The sequence below is a fragment of the Cyanistes caeruleus genome, chromosome 7, assembly GCF_971803275.1.
Source record: "Cyanistes caeruleus chromosome 7, bCyaCae1.hap1.1, whole genome shotgun sequence".
Lineage (NCBI taxonomy): Eukaryota > Metazoa > Chordata > Aves > Passeriformes > Paridae > Cyanistes > Cyanistes caeruleus.
Window position 1 is genome coordinate 31879755 of NC_141707.1, and position 19067 is coordinate 31898821.

A 19067-nucleotide genomic window follows, 5' to 3' on the forward strand; every position below is an offset into this window, starting at 1 on the left:
AGCTGCCTAACTCCTGCCACCACATTTCCCCATCTCCCTCCCCAGCACTCTTCAATCTCAGATGCTGGCACCTGCACAGTGACTTCACTGAAATAGCTGCCCTCCACAAGACTTTGAGGGATGAATAAGCTTTTTCATAATTTATAAAAATGTAGCCATGATTTAGTCTGTGTCAGCCTGACAGCAAAAGAAGGTTGCCCAAGGACTTGTAGTTCTAGTCAGTGCTTGTATTGCCTTCAGAAGAAATGTATATATAGGTGAGCTAATAAATCCCAATTCTCATAGCTATCAAGTGGGTTTGGGTGATCAGACTGAAGTTTCTTAGGACAGCAGTCAAGGGGTGATATGCTTTTGTGGAGGAAAAACCTTAAACTAGAACAGAGTTTTTCTGCCCTCCTGTGCCAGGTACCCAGGACAGGTGAGACATGTTTTGTCTCCAGTGGTTGCAGAGAGGGAAGAGAAGAGTTACACATTTTAGATGACTGAAGTTACATGAGTGAGAGGTGTCATCTAAGTTCATTTAGAGTTGCTGTTGATTTATGGGGAAAGGATGGGGGATGATTTGTTCCCCCCTGCCTCCCTCCCCTATTGTCTGTAACTCCATGTGTACCTCGTGCTTAACTGCTTTTATTAAATATGCATGTATGGGGGAGGCAGTAATTTCTTACATCTGCAGTAAGAAAATCAATTTTCTGGAGCCTGTAAGACCATAGATGGCCTTAGAAGGAGGAACCAACTTTAAGAGTGTCGTAACCTGTTTGTAAATGAATTTCAGTTCTTTGACTCTGCTCCCCAGTTCCAGTCTTGGAACTGCTGCAGGGAGGTGTGCAGCCAGAAGTGGATGGCAGTTCCATGTTTGTCTGACACGGCAGCACTCGCTCACCTGACCTGCATGTGTCCCTCTCGCCCTCCAGCTCCCCTTCCGCCTTCCTTCTCCTGTCTCGGAAGCTTCTTCACTGACCGCTTGGTTTCCTACTCCCTTCTCATCCTGCTAACTTGCTTTTCCTTTGCCACCTGGTGTCTTGCAGTCCTCTTCTTTGCTAGCTGCTCGACAGAGCTCCTCCGATGTCCCAACTGCTGCGGATCTTGTCAGTGCAATAGAAAAGTTGGTCAAAACTAAGCTGGTAAGTTTAGTGTTGTGAAAACCGTGTACACAACAGGCCCAATGTGAGTCTAAGGAAGGGCTTTAAAGGCCACCTCTTGTTCTGGTTTCCTTGCTTTCTACCTTCATCTGCTCTGCTTTTATTAACCCCGTGTGCTCTGCTTCTCAGTAGCATCCAATATTTTGCTCCCCTTTGAGATGAAGCCTACATCTCACACAGGCTCTGCGCTGCACAGTCAAAAGTCACTTCTGGAGTGGGCTTTGCAGAGCATGAGCCACTGTACTGTACAATTTCTGGGGTCTTGTTAGTATTCAAATATTTTACACAGTGGGATGTTCTGGTTGTTTTGTTTTAAAGCTTGTTCTGAGGCACAGGAGTTTTACTACCCAATGTGAATTTGTTTGGTGTTCTGGTTTCAATGAAAAGGCTCTCTAAAGAGTTGAAGTGCTTGAAGTACCACAGCTGTGCTTTAATTTTACAAAGATTCATGTGTCACTTTTATTCTGCCTTGTCAACTCTTTCTTGCAGGGAGTGGAATAAGCAATAAAAATGCTCAGGGATTAATTTGTTCAAAAATTTAATATCGTGTGCTCTCACTGTCTGATCCCATGTCTGCTGGACAAGGAGTAAATCCTGTTTCATATCTTGGCTTCTTTTAAGTTTTCCCTGAGCAGTTCAAAAATGTTAATATCAAAGCTAAACCTTTTTCTACATGTCCCAGGACCTCTAAAATTAGCTAAATGCTTTCTCTGAACAAGTTTAACATAATTAACAAGCAGGGATATGAAGAACCTGCAAAAGTTCATTTCCTTGCATCTACTGCAACTATGAAGAGAGTAAAAAAAATTTTAAATCCCCACAGTGATCATTAAATTATTGCAACTCTGAGCAAGCATCTTTATCCAGTGAATCATTTCAGAAGGCTTTGGTATTTTCTCAGTTTGAGATGTTGGTAAATGAGGAGAGTCAGCACTCATAGTGTGCTTGGTAAGGTGTGAGTGGTAAGGGAGCTCTTTGTGGCATGGGAAACCAAGAGGGCTGTTCCCAGAAAATTCACTTCAAATAGTTTTTTTCCATTGAGGGACTAACAAAATGAAAAGTATTTCATTAATCCAGTTAGACATGTTTTTTTGGATGGCATTTTCTCTCCCCCACATGCAGTCTAATAGACTATTACAACTACTTTCAAGGGATTTGGGGCAAACTTTAATTATTGTGGAATCTTACTATGTGTCCATCTATTTCTATTTTGTGTTTTATTCTGCTACAAGAATCCCCCATTCAGCTTTTGGCAGAGGAACGTGTAGCCTAACAATGGTCCTGATTGAGACATCAGGATATTTCCAGGTTGATTTGAAATAATTTGGAAGAGTTTTCTTTTCTCAGATCTACTGGAACATCTTTTACTACCTTCTAACAAGAGGATCACAACTCTGCTTTAAGGCTTTATTTGTGGAGTCCTAAAACTAGTTCGGTTGTGTTTCATGAAGTCCTGTGGGAGAGTATTTCTGAATACTTTGTAGTATTGGTTGCAGAACTGACTTGAATACTGATGCTGAAGTTCAAGGAAAATGTTTATTCTATTATTCTTTGGGGTTTTTTTAGACCCTTGAAGGAGGATCTTACCGAGGAGGCTTAAAAGATGCCACTGGCTGCTTAAATGAAGGAATGACACCTTCAACTCCCCCACGAAACCTTGAAGAGGAGCAAAAAGCCAAAGCAATGAGAGGCAGGATGTAAGTTATATTACTGGTTCTTTCCAAAATATGTACCCCAGAAGGACGCACAGCAGACTCCAGCAATACTTTGTAGCCAGTGAATGAGCATGGAACTGAGAGTAAAACTGTCTTCTGCTTGCTTCTTGCTTTTCTTAACATATAAAAACACTTCATAAAAGCACTTCCACAGACAGGACATTCATCATCCCTCTAAAAGGTACAGCTTTTACACCAGGTAGCAAATATCTATTGCTGTAAAAGCCTCTGAAGCGATCAACAGGTATTATTGAGATGTTTGCCTTGGTAATTACTGCATTGCCAGAGGTGAAATCAGCTCTCAGAGGGGGGATATGTAGTTGACCTTATTAGCTACCTTTGAGAAAAAGAACAGAGAATCCCTCTAGGATTTTTTGAAAGAGATGTTTTTTGCCCTCATTATTAGCAAAAGAAGGGACAGGACTCAGATGCATCTGTGGTGGAAACATGCCTGAAAAGAAAGTTCCATTTGGGAAACCTTCATGTTTATGGTAATGTGAGAAAACAGAAGTGGTGACAGCTCATGAAAGTTTGGGGTTTTTTTTAAATTAGCTTTGCAGCCCCTTAGATTTAACAAAAATAATGCTTATTACTACAAAGCCTAAAATGATTAACATGTTTCTTAAATGCATGTTCATCTGAAGAACACAGAGAATTGGAGCAACAGAATAAAGAATTATGTAAAAGAAAGCTGAGGTGGCTGTTTCCCCTGTATCACCTCTGACATTACACTAACTGCAATGATCTAATCGAATGGTAGATTGAGGGGGAAAGGAACGTTCCATACAGCTTTCATGGGAGTGTGGTGAGAGGTGGAAGAAGAGCACCCCATTTGGGAAAGATGCCAAGTCAGGGAAGAACAAGGAGGTGGTTAAGAGTAAAAGACAAAGTAGGAGCGAAGTGTCACAGGTGAAAGCCATCCTTGGCTCCTGCAGTTTGTTGCAGGAAGCCAGAGAGGAGATCCAGTGAGGGACTGGAGCAACTCCCAGCAGCAGACAAAGACATGACACTCCTGGATGTGCTTCTGAATGGCAGAGGTTTTCTATAAGGCAGCTGTCAGCCTTCCTGCAGGGAACATCTCTGCCCATGACTGCCTTCTAAAAGCTCCTCAATATTGCAGGATCTGGAGTTCCTCTGGTAGCAATTCATTAATTAGGTGACTGGCAGCTAACTGCAGGTTGCAGTTTTAGTGCAGAGACCTCTGCCACTGTAAGCACAGCTTCTGGCAGGGGACTGGCAGCCTATTATGTGCAATTAGTAGCTGCCAGAATTCCTAAACACCAGGATGTTTAGGAGCACCTGCTAGTGGCTTTCAGCACAAGACATCTGTCTCCCCTCCAGCTCCTTTTGTGTCTGTGTTCTGTGTCCCTGCAGCTTGCTGGGTTTAATTCCATAGTCATGTGAGGCAGCTGATCTCCCAGCTCGAGCTGTGACCCTCCAATCCCCACAAAACAGCAGCTGAACCCTTGCACAGGCATGGGCAGCAGTGTCCTCTGTTCCTGGCAGCACATCCATGCCAGCAGTTAGCCCTGGTGTGAGAAAACTCCTTATTCCATCAGGCTTGATTGCTGCATTTCTGTGAGCAGTAAGACAATAGTCTTATTGACTCCCATTGTTCAGTATAGGTCTAATACAGAGTCTTCAAGATATCCAGCTATTCAGACTCAGTCAGAAACGAGGAGGCTCTGACCTTGCTCCTGTTCGTGCCAGTTTAAATTCAGCTGTGTAGTCAATACCTGCTGGTGACCAAGGCACTTTGCAAGCAGTTCCCTGCACTTGCTCCCTGTTATCAAAGCAGATGAGTGAATTTGAATTTTTGCCTACGTGGATCTTAGAAACCTTAAATTTGGGAATACTTCTAAGGTGCTGATCAGGTAGGCTTCAGAGAATGAGTAGAGGTGGTCAAGGTTGATTTCCTGCTTGGTAGGAAGAGAGGAGCAGAGGGAACCCTGGTGCTGAATTTAAAGTAAGCAGTGGAGGTGCAGACCCTGAATCCTAGTAGAGGTGTGAATTGGCAAGTTTTGTCTGTTCACCAGAAACCTGGCTGCTGCACTGATTTTTAGTAAACACGCTCCTGCCTGCATGTCCTGCAATGTTATGCATGACAGGCGTGACAAGTACCTGCTGCTTCCTTTTTAGAGCAGAACTTGGCCCGGTGGATCCTTGCAGTAACCTTGTAGGTGAGAGAGGTTCTCCCTCCATCTCTCTGTGCCTGTGGGGAGCAGCACAAACAGAGGTGGTGCCAGCTGCAGGGTCCCCTCCTGGCCTTGCTCTGGAGGCAGGAGGGGACTGTGGAGCCTGTACAAGGGTACAGGGGGTCAGGCAGCCCGAGGGGATGGGCAGCACACGCCTGCTCAGCCACACACTGCTGGGAAGGAGCAGCCCCTTGCCTTTTGCCTTGTTTGCTGCCCAGGCACAGCTTGGCAGAGCGCTCCGAGAGCACAAGTGTCTGCTGTGGCTGCTGCCAGCCCTGCCTGCTGCCAAGGGGGCTGGATTTCACTCTCAAACCAACAAGAAGCCATTTGACTTTTTTCTGCTGCACGGCCAAAGTATCACACCTGCTTTGTCTGAGCAAGGGACACGTTGCAAGCACAGCAGGAGCAAGATTAATTTTCTCAGTAGCCTCTCATAACTAAGTCTCTCCTTGCAAGGCCAGTCTGGTTGGTTTTTTCTCCTCCAGGTATTTTAAACCAGGCTTTATCTTAGCACTGTTTACCCTCAGCCCTATCACTTCAAGTGGGTTAGTCTGGTGATTGATGTGGACAGAGCAGTATCAGACATGAAAGCACTCCTCTATCTTGTTAACCTTGTTACTACCATAGCAAACTTGAGGACAGATGGAGTTTATTTGTCATGTGCCAAATCTATGTATTGGCATAGTTGAGAGACAAACTGTCTGCAGCAAGCTGTAACTTTTGAAATTGTCCTCAAAAGACCATTATGTGATTAGTCAATTTGAATTACAAAGGAGGGGCTTGTTTTAACTTGCTGTTGTTTGCATGCATCAGGCCTTCATTAGATAACTCCCCTACCTGGGGTTATTAGCTCTGAAATCAGAGTTTAAACATTTGACAGCCACATATAGATTACCTACTGTGAAAGATTAAGCTCTTAGTTATGATGGGAGAGGGGATTTGTTTTCAAAGTGTTTGGAACTTCAAAATTGATATTTGATGAATCTTGGGTGAATACAGATGGACTGGGGCAAGAATTCCACTCCTGCTTGCTGCAAAATGGGTCAGGACACATCTCCATCATTCTTGGGGGAGCTGCATAGGGGATGGGGAGAGGAGATCAGGGAAGGGTAGTTTAAGGTAGAGGCAGCTGTTTGTGCTGCTCTTGCACCATCCTGGGATGTGGGGGTGAAGAGGGATAGCAGGAAAGAATAGTTAAGAGATTTGAAACTACTCTGACCTGACATGAGATGTTTTTGTCTTTTGCATTCCACTGAGCGAAGGATGAATTATGTTATGTGATCTGGATGATGATGGGGTTTTATAGTGAGATCATATGTGGTAAAAGAGCACATGGTAACATCCAGGAATATGGTCAAATACTTATGTGTTCTGTTTTAATTTAGGTTTGTCTTAAATGAGCTGGTGCAGACTGAAAAGGACTACGTCAAAGACTTGGGAACTGTTGTGGAGGTGAGCTGAAGCAAACCCTGCTATGCAAAATGCTTTCCTACTAAAAAGCACCATGCTGACAAGTGACAACAAAAAATACAGCATGAAAAACAAACTGCTTTATTTTGCAGTCTGCTTCCATGGTCCCCTTCTCTTGTTGACAGAAACAAGAAGAAATGCTTCTGGAAACTATTTTTGTTTCCATCTAGCAAATGTTGTATTTTAGGTTCAACTCCAGTGTGCAAAGGTTTTTCTTGGCTACCCTACTTGTGACAAGCTCTCTTTGCTGTAATGCAGCTTTGGAGACATTGGTGGAGAATCAACATATGATCCTACTGCTTATTTAATGCTTTTCTTCCCATCATATTGGGTAATGGTAATACATACTTTACTTGAATTTGCACCTGGACTTATGTCCTGTGTCTGAGTACTTTTCCAGAAGCTGGGTCTGGGACTGTGTTGAGGTGCTTACATGTCCTGTGCATTATTGTTTTGCAAAAAAAAACTGAGATAAAAGAGAGTTTTAGGCTTTTTTAAATTAAAAACGGTATTTTTTTTTTTTTAAGCTTCAACTTGTAAAGATTTGGCTGATCTCTAGGGATCACCTGTCACATCTAACTCAGTGCAGGGCTCAGTTTTTTCCCCAGCAAGGACTCAGAACTGGAGACATGTGATTCACTAGTGGCATTCACTAGCCCAGAGAGAATTATCAGTCTATCTAACAGTGATTTTCAACAGCTTCCAGACTTGAAAATCTTTGTTTTATGTTCTGTTTACATCATGCACCACTGGCAAACCTGACAGGGCTGTTGTGCTCCAAAGGTTTGCAAAGAAACTCTCAGGAGGTGTGAGAAATCCTGTTCTTGTGACTCTAAACTTACTGCTTGGCTTTGTGCTCCCACAAGATACTCATGGTGACGAGTGGAAGAACTTTATACAGTCTGATTTCTTCCCCTTACTAGAGAAGCCAAGAGCTTGACAAACTGCTTTGTTTAACTTTTATCTTAAAATTGCACTTGTCACTTCAATTACATCTAATAATGGTTTGTGTAAGTACTGCAGATATTCTAAACAAATCCTTTAAAATTTTCTTTTAAGCAAACTGTATAGTTTAAAGTATCTACTTAGGTTTCTGGTTTGAAATTGTATGAAAGATATTTTAAGCATTTTCAATGTAGAAAATCCTGGCATTAAACTTTTGCTTCTTTGAAAAAGAAAAGAGTGTAATTGTGCTCCCCCTTCAAATGAGCCCTTTGCTGAATCACTGATCCTTAATCCTAAAGGGCTTCATGAAGAGGATGGAAGAAAAAGGAGTTTCTGAAGATATGAAAGGGAAAGACAAGATTGTGTTTGGCAATATTCACCAGATCTATGACTGGCACAAAGAGTAAGTTTTTGATTTCGTTCCTCTTTAAAGACTTTTCTAGCCTCTTGTCCATAGAAGAGTGGACTATGTGGTGTCTGTATGCCTAAGCTGCTTTTAATTGAGTATCATCAGGTCATTCAGGGCTGAACTTCCAAAGGACATTGCTTCTTTTTAGATTGTCTCTGTTGGTTTGTAAGTGCTGCTCAGTAACATCACAAATCCAGGCTACCTTGAATCCTGAGAAGATGTCCTGATTCATGTGCTTTTAGCCACAGTTTCTCAATACCCTAAATCCTGATGTGGGGTTTTGTTTACCCAGCCAGAGCCAGCAGAACTGCATGATGGAAGGCACTGTGCTTACCTGAAATAATTTTTCCCAATGAAGAAAGAACTTTGGCGTGTGATAGCTTTGCACTGCCTGGCTTCATGGGAGGGTGTTTGTCAGGCTGTGATCACAGGTACAGCTTTATGCTGGCTCAAACACCGTGCCAGCAGTGCTGGTCAGTGTGACAGGGATGCTGCACACAGGACGCTGCCCTGTGTCAGTTCTGTGCTGCTGATGGCTCTGCCACTCATGCTGGGGAGCCCCAACAAGGCTTCACTGTGAGGTACCACTGTGGTCCATCCACAGCTCCTGAGCTACTGCTCATAAGCACTCCCAGCATCACTGTCAGAGAGCTGCTGCCTGTGGGGTATTCCCTGGATCTTCAGAAAAGCTACTGGGGCTGCCATAATTGAGTTTCCTGGGTCACAGCTGGAGCCCCAATGCATCCTACTGATGGGCAGTAGCAGTCTGGAAAGTCAAGTTTTCCTTCCTGTGCCTCAGCAACATCTTCACATGCAGCTGATTGGATCACAAAGGCTGACCATACCAGTGGTATTTGGCTAGAAGGGTGAAAAAATGCAAATTGCTTCAAGGTGCTTCTCACCTGAAAGCCCTGGCATGCTTTGGCCAAGTTGATGCTTTTGCCTCTGAGTTAGGAGCTCCATTCCTTGAAAATCTTACTTACAGAAAGAGATTTTGAAAAGCTGCTGGAAACACAAACCTGAGGCCATTTCCCTTGTAACTTTGTGAACAATGTCTTGCTTATGGACAATATGGTCATCATTTCAACCCTGCCACTCAGAAATACTCTGCAGTTCCAGCTAACTAAAATTTGAGCATGCATGTACAGACTTGAACAGTGATCACTGGGCTGGAGGTTCCTTCAGCTCTGGACATCTCCCTCACCCAGGAAGCAGAGTATCCCTCCTGCCATGTGTCCCAGAGGTGCATATCTCATGTCCTGGGCTTGTCTGTAAGTTCTGAAAATGACCTTGTGAGCACAAACTGAAAAATGTCAGAGAAAGCTTCATGTTATGTTAGGTTAATAGCAGAAAACTGAGTGGTTTTACCAGTGCCATTCCTTGATTAAGTGTGAGGATAGGAGTTTTCTATAACACAATTTGAAAGATTCCCTATTTTTAGTTCTGTATATCTGGGTCAAGAAGTGTATTTAAATGCAGATGAATGTAGCATTTATAGAGGATTGGGTTATGGAAGCAGCTGCATCTAATGGTAGCAGTGGAGATTTTTAATTGGGACATCTGTCCAATTTGCATTGTTTTTAGAGGTTCTGGGATTTCTTGGGATCAGGTCATTGCAAGCAAGTCCTCTCACAAAATCTGGCTTCTGTTGCAAATCTGTGGAGGCATTTGAGACTGAAATCCTGAAATGAAAAAGAAGATCATGGGCAGGATTATTGTCTGGATTTGTCTACCAGACAGAAAAATCTAGAAGTGTTTCTGAAGTTTTCACCTCACTTTTAGGTATCCCAGAATATTCTTGATAAGGTCATTTGAGCTAGAATGAATGACCTCCCCCATGAAGCTTCAAGTCAAGATGGAAATGGTGTTTATAAGTTACTGTGACTATTATGAATTAGAAATTGTGATTTATTATGAAATTAAAACCAGTGACAAACAGATCATACCATAACTCCACCAGCAAAACATGTTGATTCATTTATTCAGGTAGTAACATACAGCAATCCCTTTCACATTGACCAGTACTCCAGATCTGCTCATGCAGCTGAGAACTCCTGGTAAAGCTGGAGTTTTCATAAATTGAGTTTTTACAAGCATTTTGGTATATTGGGAGGGTTTTACTTTGGGAGTTCTCAGTGAAGGAAAGCACCTCTTGCAATTAGATAGTGATCAGCACTTTCTGAAAATTGAAATCACTGTCATAGTAAAAAAGATCAAGCAGTTTGCAAGACAAGACCGCCACATTTCACAGCTCTCATCTAATGATTTAGAAATCCCACCGTTAAGGGCTGAAGCCAAGCTTACCTTTTCATTTTTTATTGAATACCACAGCTAAAATGACACTTTTACATCTGAAGGATGACTAGTTTGCTGCTGGGATGACCTAAAGAAATGTTCTGAAGTATTCTTATCCTTTATTTTAGCTTTTTCCTGGCTGAACTGGAAAAATGTCTTCAAGAACCTGAGCGTTTAGCACAGCTTTTTATTAAGCATGTAAGTTTTATTTTGTTTCCTGTATCTAGTACAATTGCTTTTTAGGGTGTGATGGCTCCTTTACAGAAACACCTGTTTGTGTTGACTCGATAGTTTTACATGTCTAAACTGAATTTAAACATAAAGTTTCCCTATAGATATACATTTTCAGCATGGCAGCTGGATTGTACTAAGGCATTAATCATTGTCTTCTTGCAGAAAACTTATTTGGGGGGCAAGATTGATGTGGTCAAGGACATCTGCCAAATTACAATTATGGCAGGGTCTTGCCAACTGCTACAATTTACATGTTCATGTGATGTTAGCCAAAGTATAACTCTAGAGGAAATTTCAGACCTGTCAGTGTGGGTATAACATCTCTCACAGGCCACAACCCAGAAAGCTGCCCTTGCCTAAGGCAGATGTGGAGAACAGAACCAGTTACCAATTCTCTTTCCTGCTTTAGCGAACTAAATCTTTGATTAAACCAAAAATCAGGAAGACCAAGCAGAGTATCATAGAAACTTTCTGCCACCTTTTAATAACAGAAGGGTAGCCAGTGTCTCACGTGGCTGCTGTGCCTCTTGCCTTCACAGGAGCGGCGATTGCACATGTACGTGGTGTATTGCCAAAACAAGCCCCGGTCTGAGTATATAGTAGCTGAGTATGAGACGTACTTTGAGGTAAGCATGGCTCATTATACATTATTACTGCTTCCAGCTGTGAGTTCAGGTCAAGGAGACTGTTCAGTAACCTGTGGGTTTGCCTAAAACAAACTCCTGAAAATATTGATACAGCATGTGGTGCTGAGGTCTCTGCCGTACGGAGAAAGTGTTAATGTTTACTTGCTTTCGAATTCTCATATTGGGAATTTCTAATAAACATTTAATTCAGTACTAACTGTGTGTGGCCCTCAGGGTACCACAAATGCACGAGTTTCTGTTCCAAGTAAAACTAGACTTTGAAATCAGTAGTGTACAAACAAGAGGAAGAGGTAAAAGCTGTTGGAGCTGGGTGGTGCCTCTCATAAATCCCCAGTAACTCTGTCCATTTCAAGAAGTCTTTGGGACTAGACACATTTCGACAGTAATGTGAAAGAAGCTTGTTTAACAAGGGAAAGATTGAAAAGAAGCAGAGCAGGAGGCCTGTTCTGCAGGACTCACTTGTGAGCTAATCCCCAGTGCAGTGGGAAGAGTGACCCTCAGCCCCTGCAGGGCTGCTCGCTCAGCTCGGAGAGGGAGGCACCCTGCGCTTCCCAACTCCTTCCAGCTCCCTCACTCCTACCCTGGCCTTGCCTAAATAGGATATGCCAGATCTTTAAATCCTCAGAAATTCCCTCTTGCAAACAAAAGATTAAGAACAGACCAACTTTCTGTGGAAATAAGTCTCTGCTGAGACGTTTTATCATGTTGTCTGTCTTACTCTGTGATTGTTTGCAACTGTTTTTAATCCTCGTTTTTTAGGAGGTTCAGCAGGAAATAAGCCAGCGGCTGACCATCAGTGACTTTCTGATTAAACCCATTCAAAGAATAACTAAATACCAGCTTCTTCTCAAGGTGGGTGAAAAAATACAGCTTGGGTTAAACTCTAGTCTGCATGTTGCATTAGATGTTGTTATTTTAAATCAGCCTTAGACTTGACTGAGGAATAAATTCATCAAATTAAGAGGAAAGAGGGGTCTGCTCTCAGGGCATGCATTGACAGAGGCCTGTGAAAATGTCCAGTGACAGAGGCCACATCTGTGTAAGTGGTTTGTAATTTAGGATAGTAAACAGATTTTTTTTTTTAAACTTTTGGAATTTTTCTATAGACAGGTACATTTCAAATAGGGATTTTCTTCCTCTGAAGTTTCAGAGTAAACTTTCAATTTTATTTTTTTTTTTAATTGGAACAAAGATACAGAAGTGTATTGCTAAAGTCTGTCTTAGGTGCTGAATGGCATGCTTCTAGTAAATGCTGTAGCCTCCATTTCTAAATATCTGTCTGGAAATTAGCTGAAGAAACTTATTTTCAGAATATTGTCATCTTAAAATTTGAGGAGCTCACCACAATTTTTTTCCCAAGGAGCCTGACCATCCTGGTTTATGTTTATCCATAATGATAATTGGACTCATCCATAATGATAATTGCTCATCACTCTTGAAAATTCATCACAAGGGGTCTGAAGCCAGTATCTAAAATCAGGCATGTCTGAACGCATCCTATAATCTCCAGCAGCACTGGGCTCTGAGCTGGTTTCTCCTCTTTTTTGAACTATACCCCAGCAGACTGCCATCAGCCCAGGTTTGGGAATTGCACAATAGCAAAGACACAGCAGTGTGTTCCCCAAAATGCCAAAAAAAAAAGAAAAGTCTTTGTGTGTGTGTGTGTGTGGTCTTGTGGCTTAAGACAGGGACCAAATAAGCATTCCCAAGGTCTAACCCCAGCTTTTTGGTTTTTTTCTGTGATCTTCTCAACAATCATCCACACCCCTCTTCCATTTTTCTAAAGTGGTCAGGACATTCAGCAATCTCTGAAAGTGAATTTATTAATATTAGCAAGTTTCTTCTCAGAAAATCACATGCTGAATATGCTTTTTCCTTTTCAAACTGGTGCCTTTTGTTCTTTTCTGAAGTGCCTTAATGCAAACCTTTCTGCTTTCTGCAGGACTTCCTGAGGTACAGTGAAAAAGCTGGTCTGGAGTGCTCCGAGATAGAGGTACATTTTCCTGCCCTGGACAATAGGGCTAATGGGACTTTGTGTGGAGAAATGAAAACCCCAGTATTCCTTTGACAATAGCTGAAGGTCCTGCTGCTGCTCTAAATGTGGTATTTCTCTTAGCTTGAATCAGAACTAAAAGATGATGGCGCAATCCTGCATTTTAGTCCTGCACCATCCTCTTTTAGTTATCTATTCATGAGGGCCTTGCCATGAGTCACTCCAGCAATCGTGCTATTGAACTTCACTATTTGAAACTGTGCTTTCAGGAACCCTCTGGTTCTCTTCTAATAATGCAACATCCCTTTTCCTCAACAGAAAGCAGTTGAATTAATGTGCCTTGTACCAAAACGTTGCAATGACATGATGAACCTGGGCCGCCTCCAAGGCTTTGAGGTATGCATTTGCATTCTTCTTACAATAATAACTAGGCAAGGAAAATTACTTTCTCTTTCTGTGATTGTCTCTTCAATCTAGGCAGACTACTTATCTAGGGCTTGTTCTTCTGCAGTGCTGAGCTGCATGCTTGGTGAGGTTTCAAAGGTGGGGGAGTGACACACCTCTCACTCTAAATGTGTGACAATTCATATTGTTTCTTCAAAATGTGAGGTCTGTAAAAGCTTCTGCAAGCTTTAATGAGACTTATTCTATCAATTACCAGAGCAAAATAAGTGATGAACCAGCCTGCCCTGACTATTAGTAAGGTCACCTGCATTACCATGATAACAGCTCCTGCCAAGTTCAGCAACATCCAGGAGGGGATTTCAGAGCTACAACCCCACAGGGTACAGCCTGTGGCTTGTAACTAAGCCAGTGTAGGTTTTGGGGAGAGGTCTTATCTCCAAAATGAATTAAGATTTGTCTTACTATCTTATGCACTGCAAACAGGTAGGTCCTGGCCTTTGCACATTCAGAGGTCAGTGACTGCTGGCTTAGGGCATGATGGAGAGCTCTTGGCTGGAGCACTACAGGAACATAATGAGTACAGGATTTGAAATTAAATGTATAAAACAGTCTGCTTGGGACTGCCTGTTTTTGGTTTTATATACACAGTGGCAATGAGAGCAAGGAGAACCTATGTTGTTTGTTGTTTGTCTTTAGCTGAGGTCACAGGATTGCTGGTTTGGTAACTTAGAGGGGATACATCTCACACGAATGCAGGGCTGCCTGGAAAACCTGGGCTGCATGAAATAGAGCATATCACCTTGTGGGTCAGGGTTTGTAATGCTGGTGCCTTGTCTGCTTCCCAGGGCAAACTGACAGCTCAAGGCAAGCTGCTGCAGCAGGACACCTTCTATGTGACAGAGCAGGATTCCGGGGTTCAGTCTCGACCCAAGGAGCGCAGGGTGTTTCTCTTTGAGCAAATAGTTATCTTCAGTGAACTCCTTAGAAAAGGATCTCTAACGCCAGGCTACATGTTCAAGAAAAGCATAAAGGTAAGAAACACAGAGGGAGAAGCATATTCTGCTTGATGGTCATGTAAGGTTCATCCTGTAACAGGAAACAGCAGTGAAAAAAGACAAACAAACATTTGCATTTACCTTTCAGAGGATCAGAAGCTGTTTAAGACCATCTCTAAATAAACCACTGGATGTCTAAATTTATTGGGTAGTTTTTGCAAGGAGCACAACCAGGGCAGGTCCTCTATCATTCATAGCTCTGAATTAGCAAATATTGCTACAAAACCTGCAGTAGTCAAAGGAAGTTTACAATAGTTGATTTTATGCATGATCATAAAAGATAAATGAAGGTACAGTATCCAAAACAGTCATTTTAGGCCAAACTATAAGTCAATACTTAGCCTTTACATGGTATTTCTGGAAATACTCTTCCTAATTTGGGCGAGGGCTCTTAGTACAAATACGGATGTTGCAAGAACGTTTCAAAGACAAAACCACACATAATTCTAAAAATACAGCTGTGAGGAATTATAAAACCAGCTAAACTATAAAGAGAGTTCTGAGAAATTAATTTTGGTTTTAAATAATCTGTACAGATTATGGGGCCAAGGTTAAAAGTAAAAACTGAAAGTAACCAGCTTTATTTAAACATTTATTTAATTATTTAATTATGCATTATTAAATTTTATTATTATTAATTATTTATTTAAGCAAATACTTCTTTGTTTAAAGAATGCAAAGTTTACCTGTGAAATGGTCATTGAAGGTGCATAAGTGCTGCACATCTCCTGGTAAAACAACCTTTGCTGTGCCTGCAGAAAGAGCAAAATCATTAATTCATTTGAATTTCTGGGTCGTTCAAAGCTGAGAAACCAGTCTGGCATTGATTTCCTTTTCAAAGATACAGGTTAAGAGACATGGGAGAATGCATTGTGTTTGCTCTAAATTTTAAATGGTGCATTAATATGAAAAAGAAGAGAACATTATCAGCTGAAATAATGCATATTAACATATATAACTAAACAAACTTACAGTAAACAGCGTATTTACTGAAATGAGGTCTTCTTGGCTGATGGAAACAGCAGCATTTACTGAAAAGCCTATATCCATTTGCAAGTCAGTGTATTTTATAGTTTCCAACCAAATAATAGGCTATAAAGGGAAAAGCCAAAGTGTACAAATAAACAATCATCTTGATTTAGTTGATCAGATTTGATTTTATCTTTTTGCTGATTTAAATCATTATTAAAATTGGAGATGGAAATAGTATGAATCATTTTTACTTCAGTTTATTGTATATATAACAATGAGGCTTTTATCTGCAGGAAACAATTCCTGAATTGTATATTGTAGATAAAGAGAGAAAAATAAATCTCTCCTAATGTCAATAAAATTAGCTTGCCTCAAGGGTATGAGTTGCTTTTCTAGTTATACAGCCTCCAAAAGGAATGCTGCTCCCACTGCCTGAGTTTAAATTTTTCATGTGATAATTTTCCAGCCCCTTCTCTTCCACTTGGCAAACAGCTCATTCTCCTGTTGAGTGTCTACTGCAAGTGTGGGAGCCCCTGTGGCTCCATGTGTGTCTCCCCCACCTCAGCATGGAATCTGAGTGCCAGCAGCTCTCACACCTTCCTTCCCAGCCTCCACTTCAGCTTCCCACTGCTTTTGCATTTGTCTGTTTCCCACAGAGAAGAGCTGTGGCTCCCAGTGGAGCAGGACCATTCCCTGCTTCCCTGAGCTCTGAGCATCCTCACCCCACAGTGGGGCCTCCCCCTGATCCTGTTTCTTTCCTCTGTCACAGCCACAAAGTGCAGCTGTTCTGGTTTGCCAGTGAGATGGGACTCCCAGATATTGTTCTCCAAGGTCTGTCTCACTCAAACTGTGACAGAAGCTTCAGCATCTTGTCCTGCATTAGCGAAGAACCCTCTTTTACACAATAAGGTCCTTAGTGTTGAGAAATGGCACATCCCTTCTCAGATACTTCTCAGCTGGATACCTTTCAGGCTCTCAAAATACCCGAGTGGAAGCCTTGATGAATGCATCTCCCTGAGACAGGAGCTTAGGGACAGTACATGTCTGGAGTCATACCAGGATTAATTTGGCTATCAACCAGAGGAAAATGAGCTCAGAACAGGAGCAAGAACACTGTCTGAGCTCACCTGCATGTCCTTGTCCTTTCCTTGTCCTCATGGCAGGGGAGTTCCTGCTTGTCGCTGTAACTTCATCCAGACCCCCAGAAGCAAAGGAAGATGCTAATTCCATCTTGCAGTTTGAGTTCTGGACAGTATCCTGATGTGGAGTGGATCTTCATAACTTGACAGATACTCAGAGCAGTTGGAGATGGGACACCACTGCCTTAGTCTTCAGAGCCATCTGCTTTTGACATGAAGACATTCCCTCTCTTGTTTTTTTTTTGGGAGGCTATGCCAACTTATTCTTGTTTACTACCCTAAACATCTCAGAAAAAGCTAAAGTTATGAGTACACTTAAAACAGAAGCCTCCCAAAGGCAGGACAGCAGCCAAAATTCCATCCCTGTGACTTCCAGAAAGCCTATCTGTGACTACAGTCAAGTGAAGTGATTGCACACAGAGGACTCTAATCTGCTAGAAATAAGATCTGTTGGAGCATCATGGGAGAATTGCTCCTTTTTTTTCATTATATCCCTGTGCACAGTCCATTCCATTTTTAAAATGTGCTAATGACTAAGATTTTCTTTTCAGGGGACAAGAAATATAAACAATTATTTAAATTGGAGGAATTATAGACTTTATTAACATATTAATAGGAACATTTTTGCTCTATTTATGGGTTTCAGTAAATTTAAAGCACATCAGTCAGGTCTGTGTTCCTTAAAATAGAAGTTGTAATTCAAGACAAGGCGGGTGGATGTCTGGTACATCTGTCAGAGCTTTATTAAGCATCATATTTAAGATTTAGATTTATCTGAGGCTATCTAGATGAGACAAATTCTTATTATTATGATCTAATATTTTGTTATCGGACTTACTTGTGTTCAGGAACATTTCACAACACTTTTGATTCTTGTGTAATGTTAACTCATGCTCCCTGTAAAATGCTTATCTTGACTTCTTTCAGATGAACTACCTTATCATTGAAGAAAATGTGGACAATGATCCCTGCAAGTTTGCTCTAATGAGCCGGGAAACATCAGAGAGAGTCATTTTGCAGGCAGCTAATCCAGAAATTCAACAAGCTTGGGTACAGGACATCAACCAGGTCCTGGACACACAACGAGATTTCCTCAATGGTACGTACACAGTCTTTGTTCTGTTTCCCAAACTGTAATGCCAAATAGGATTTAGAATCTTTATGTCCTTGTTTCTTTTGTGAGAAAATTATTGAGCCACTTGTACATGTGTCAGTTGGCCTCATGTTCCTCAGGTCCCTCCGTGGGTGGTGCTTTTGCTGGTGGTATTTTTGTACTGGGGTTTGCAGGGCTCTGTTACCTGGTGCTTTCGATTGTACCGCGAGGTTTTAAATCTGAAGCTAGCTCAAGATCACGATGAAGCCAGGTTGCCACTGTGGCTACACAGCATCAATGAGTTACTCAGAGCAAGGTCTGTCCCCAAGAGCCTCCTGTTAGACAACATGTGTGCTACAGCTGAGGATGTGAGGTGGGATGAAGGCTGCCTCACCATGCACCCCCCTACAGGTCCCAGCTCTGCAGGGCAGCAGCAGCTCTCAATTAAAAAAAAACACGAAAGAGGAAGGAAACACGGGCAAGGAGACAAGGGCAAGGGGTTGTTTCTCCTAGGAACCATGTGCATGAAAAGGGCCCTTTCCAAAGTACCAGTTTTGCTGTAGAAATAGATTTGAGGTGATCTGAAATAATATTTCAAACTAAAGCTGTGTTTCAAAAAAAAAACCCTCTCAAAAACCAGACACACACACAAGCAACAGAAGTGTGTCATTTGGAAATACAGAGGAATCAAATTCAGTTAGCAATTTTAGCTTGTTCTTGCTTCTGAGTGGATGAGGGTAAGAGAAGGGAACAGGACTAGAGAAAGAATCTAAAAATAGTATCTCTTTTGTTTGTTTGGAAGCAACAGAGTAGCTTCGGATGCCTCCAAGATTACTTTGCACTATTCATTTCAAAACAGCTCATTTTATGGAGCTTATATTAGAGTATTAATGACTTAATACATGTTCAATAATAAAACATATTTGCTTGAATCAAGATGTTTGGGCTTGGCACAATATGTTAGTTTTTGGGTTTTTTTGGGGAGGGTTTTGTTATTTGGTTTTGTGAAAATTTTGTTGCAAAATGGAAAGAGGCTCTTTCAGTTCACATCAAAGCAAAGGTTCCCTTCTCTTCAATGTGGAGGCTTTAAAATTTTTAATTCAGCTTAATTTTACTTTTCAGAAGTTAACTGGGAAGGGGTTACATGCAAAAGTTGTTTGTGACAGTTCAGAATCTATGGCTGAGCTGAGAAGGGAAATATATTTCACCCATGATGCCACAACTTGATACTGGGTTTTTGTGACTTGGAATAGAAACAGCCTCATACAACCATTGTAAAATGATTCCTTAAATTAATGAGGGAGAGGAAGAGTCTTAAGTTTTCCAGTTTGACCAGTTGGTACCAAAACTTGATGGGT

General features: G+C 41.7%; 1 protein-coding gene across 32 annotated transcripts in view; it reads left to right on the forward strand.

Annotated features, from left to right (window-relative positions):
- Nucleotides 1–19067, forward strand: part of KALRN (kalirin RhoGEF kinase) — a 501085-nt gene that overhangs the window by 452221 nt on the left and 29797 nt on the right. For 17 of the 32 annotated variants that reach the window (XR_015289279.1, XR_015289280.1, XM_086897867.1 and 14 more), the window contains 11 exons: nt 1029–1124; nt 2709–2839; nt 6438–6504; nt 7767–7870; nt 10300–10369; nt 10945–11031; nt 11812–11904; nt 12995–13045; nt 13364–13441; nt 14296–14481; nt 17544–17715. Coding sequence is in view for 30 of the 32 variants with exons in the window: in XM_086897867.1 (XP_086753993.1) it covers nt 1029–1124; nt 2709–2839; nt 6438–6504; nt 7767–7870; nt 10300–10369; nt 10945–11031; nt 11812–11904; nt 12995–13045; nt 13364–13441; nt 14296–14481; nt 17544–17715 (1135 nt within the window). In the remaining 2 variants the exon portion in view is untranslated. The remainder of the gene's footprint in view (nt 1–1028; nt 1125–2708; nt 2840–6437; nt 6505–7766; nt 7871–10299; nt 10370–10944; nt 11032–11811; nt 11905–12994; nt 13046–13363; nt 13442–14295; nt 14482–17543; nt 17716–19067) is intronic. The other 15 variants (XM_086897893.1, XM_086897875.1, XM_086897878.1 and 12 more) reach the window with 1 other exon arrangement.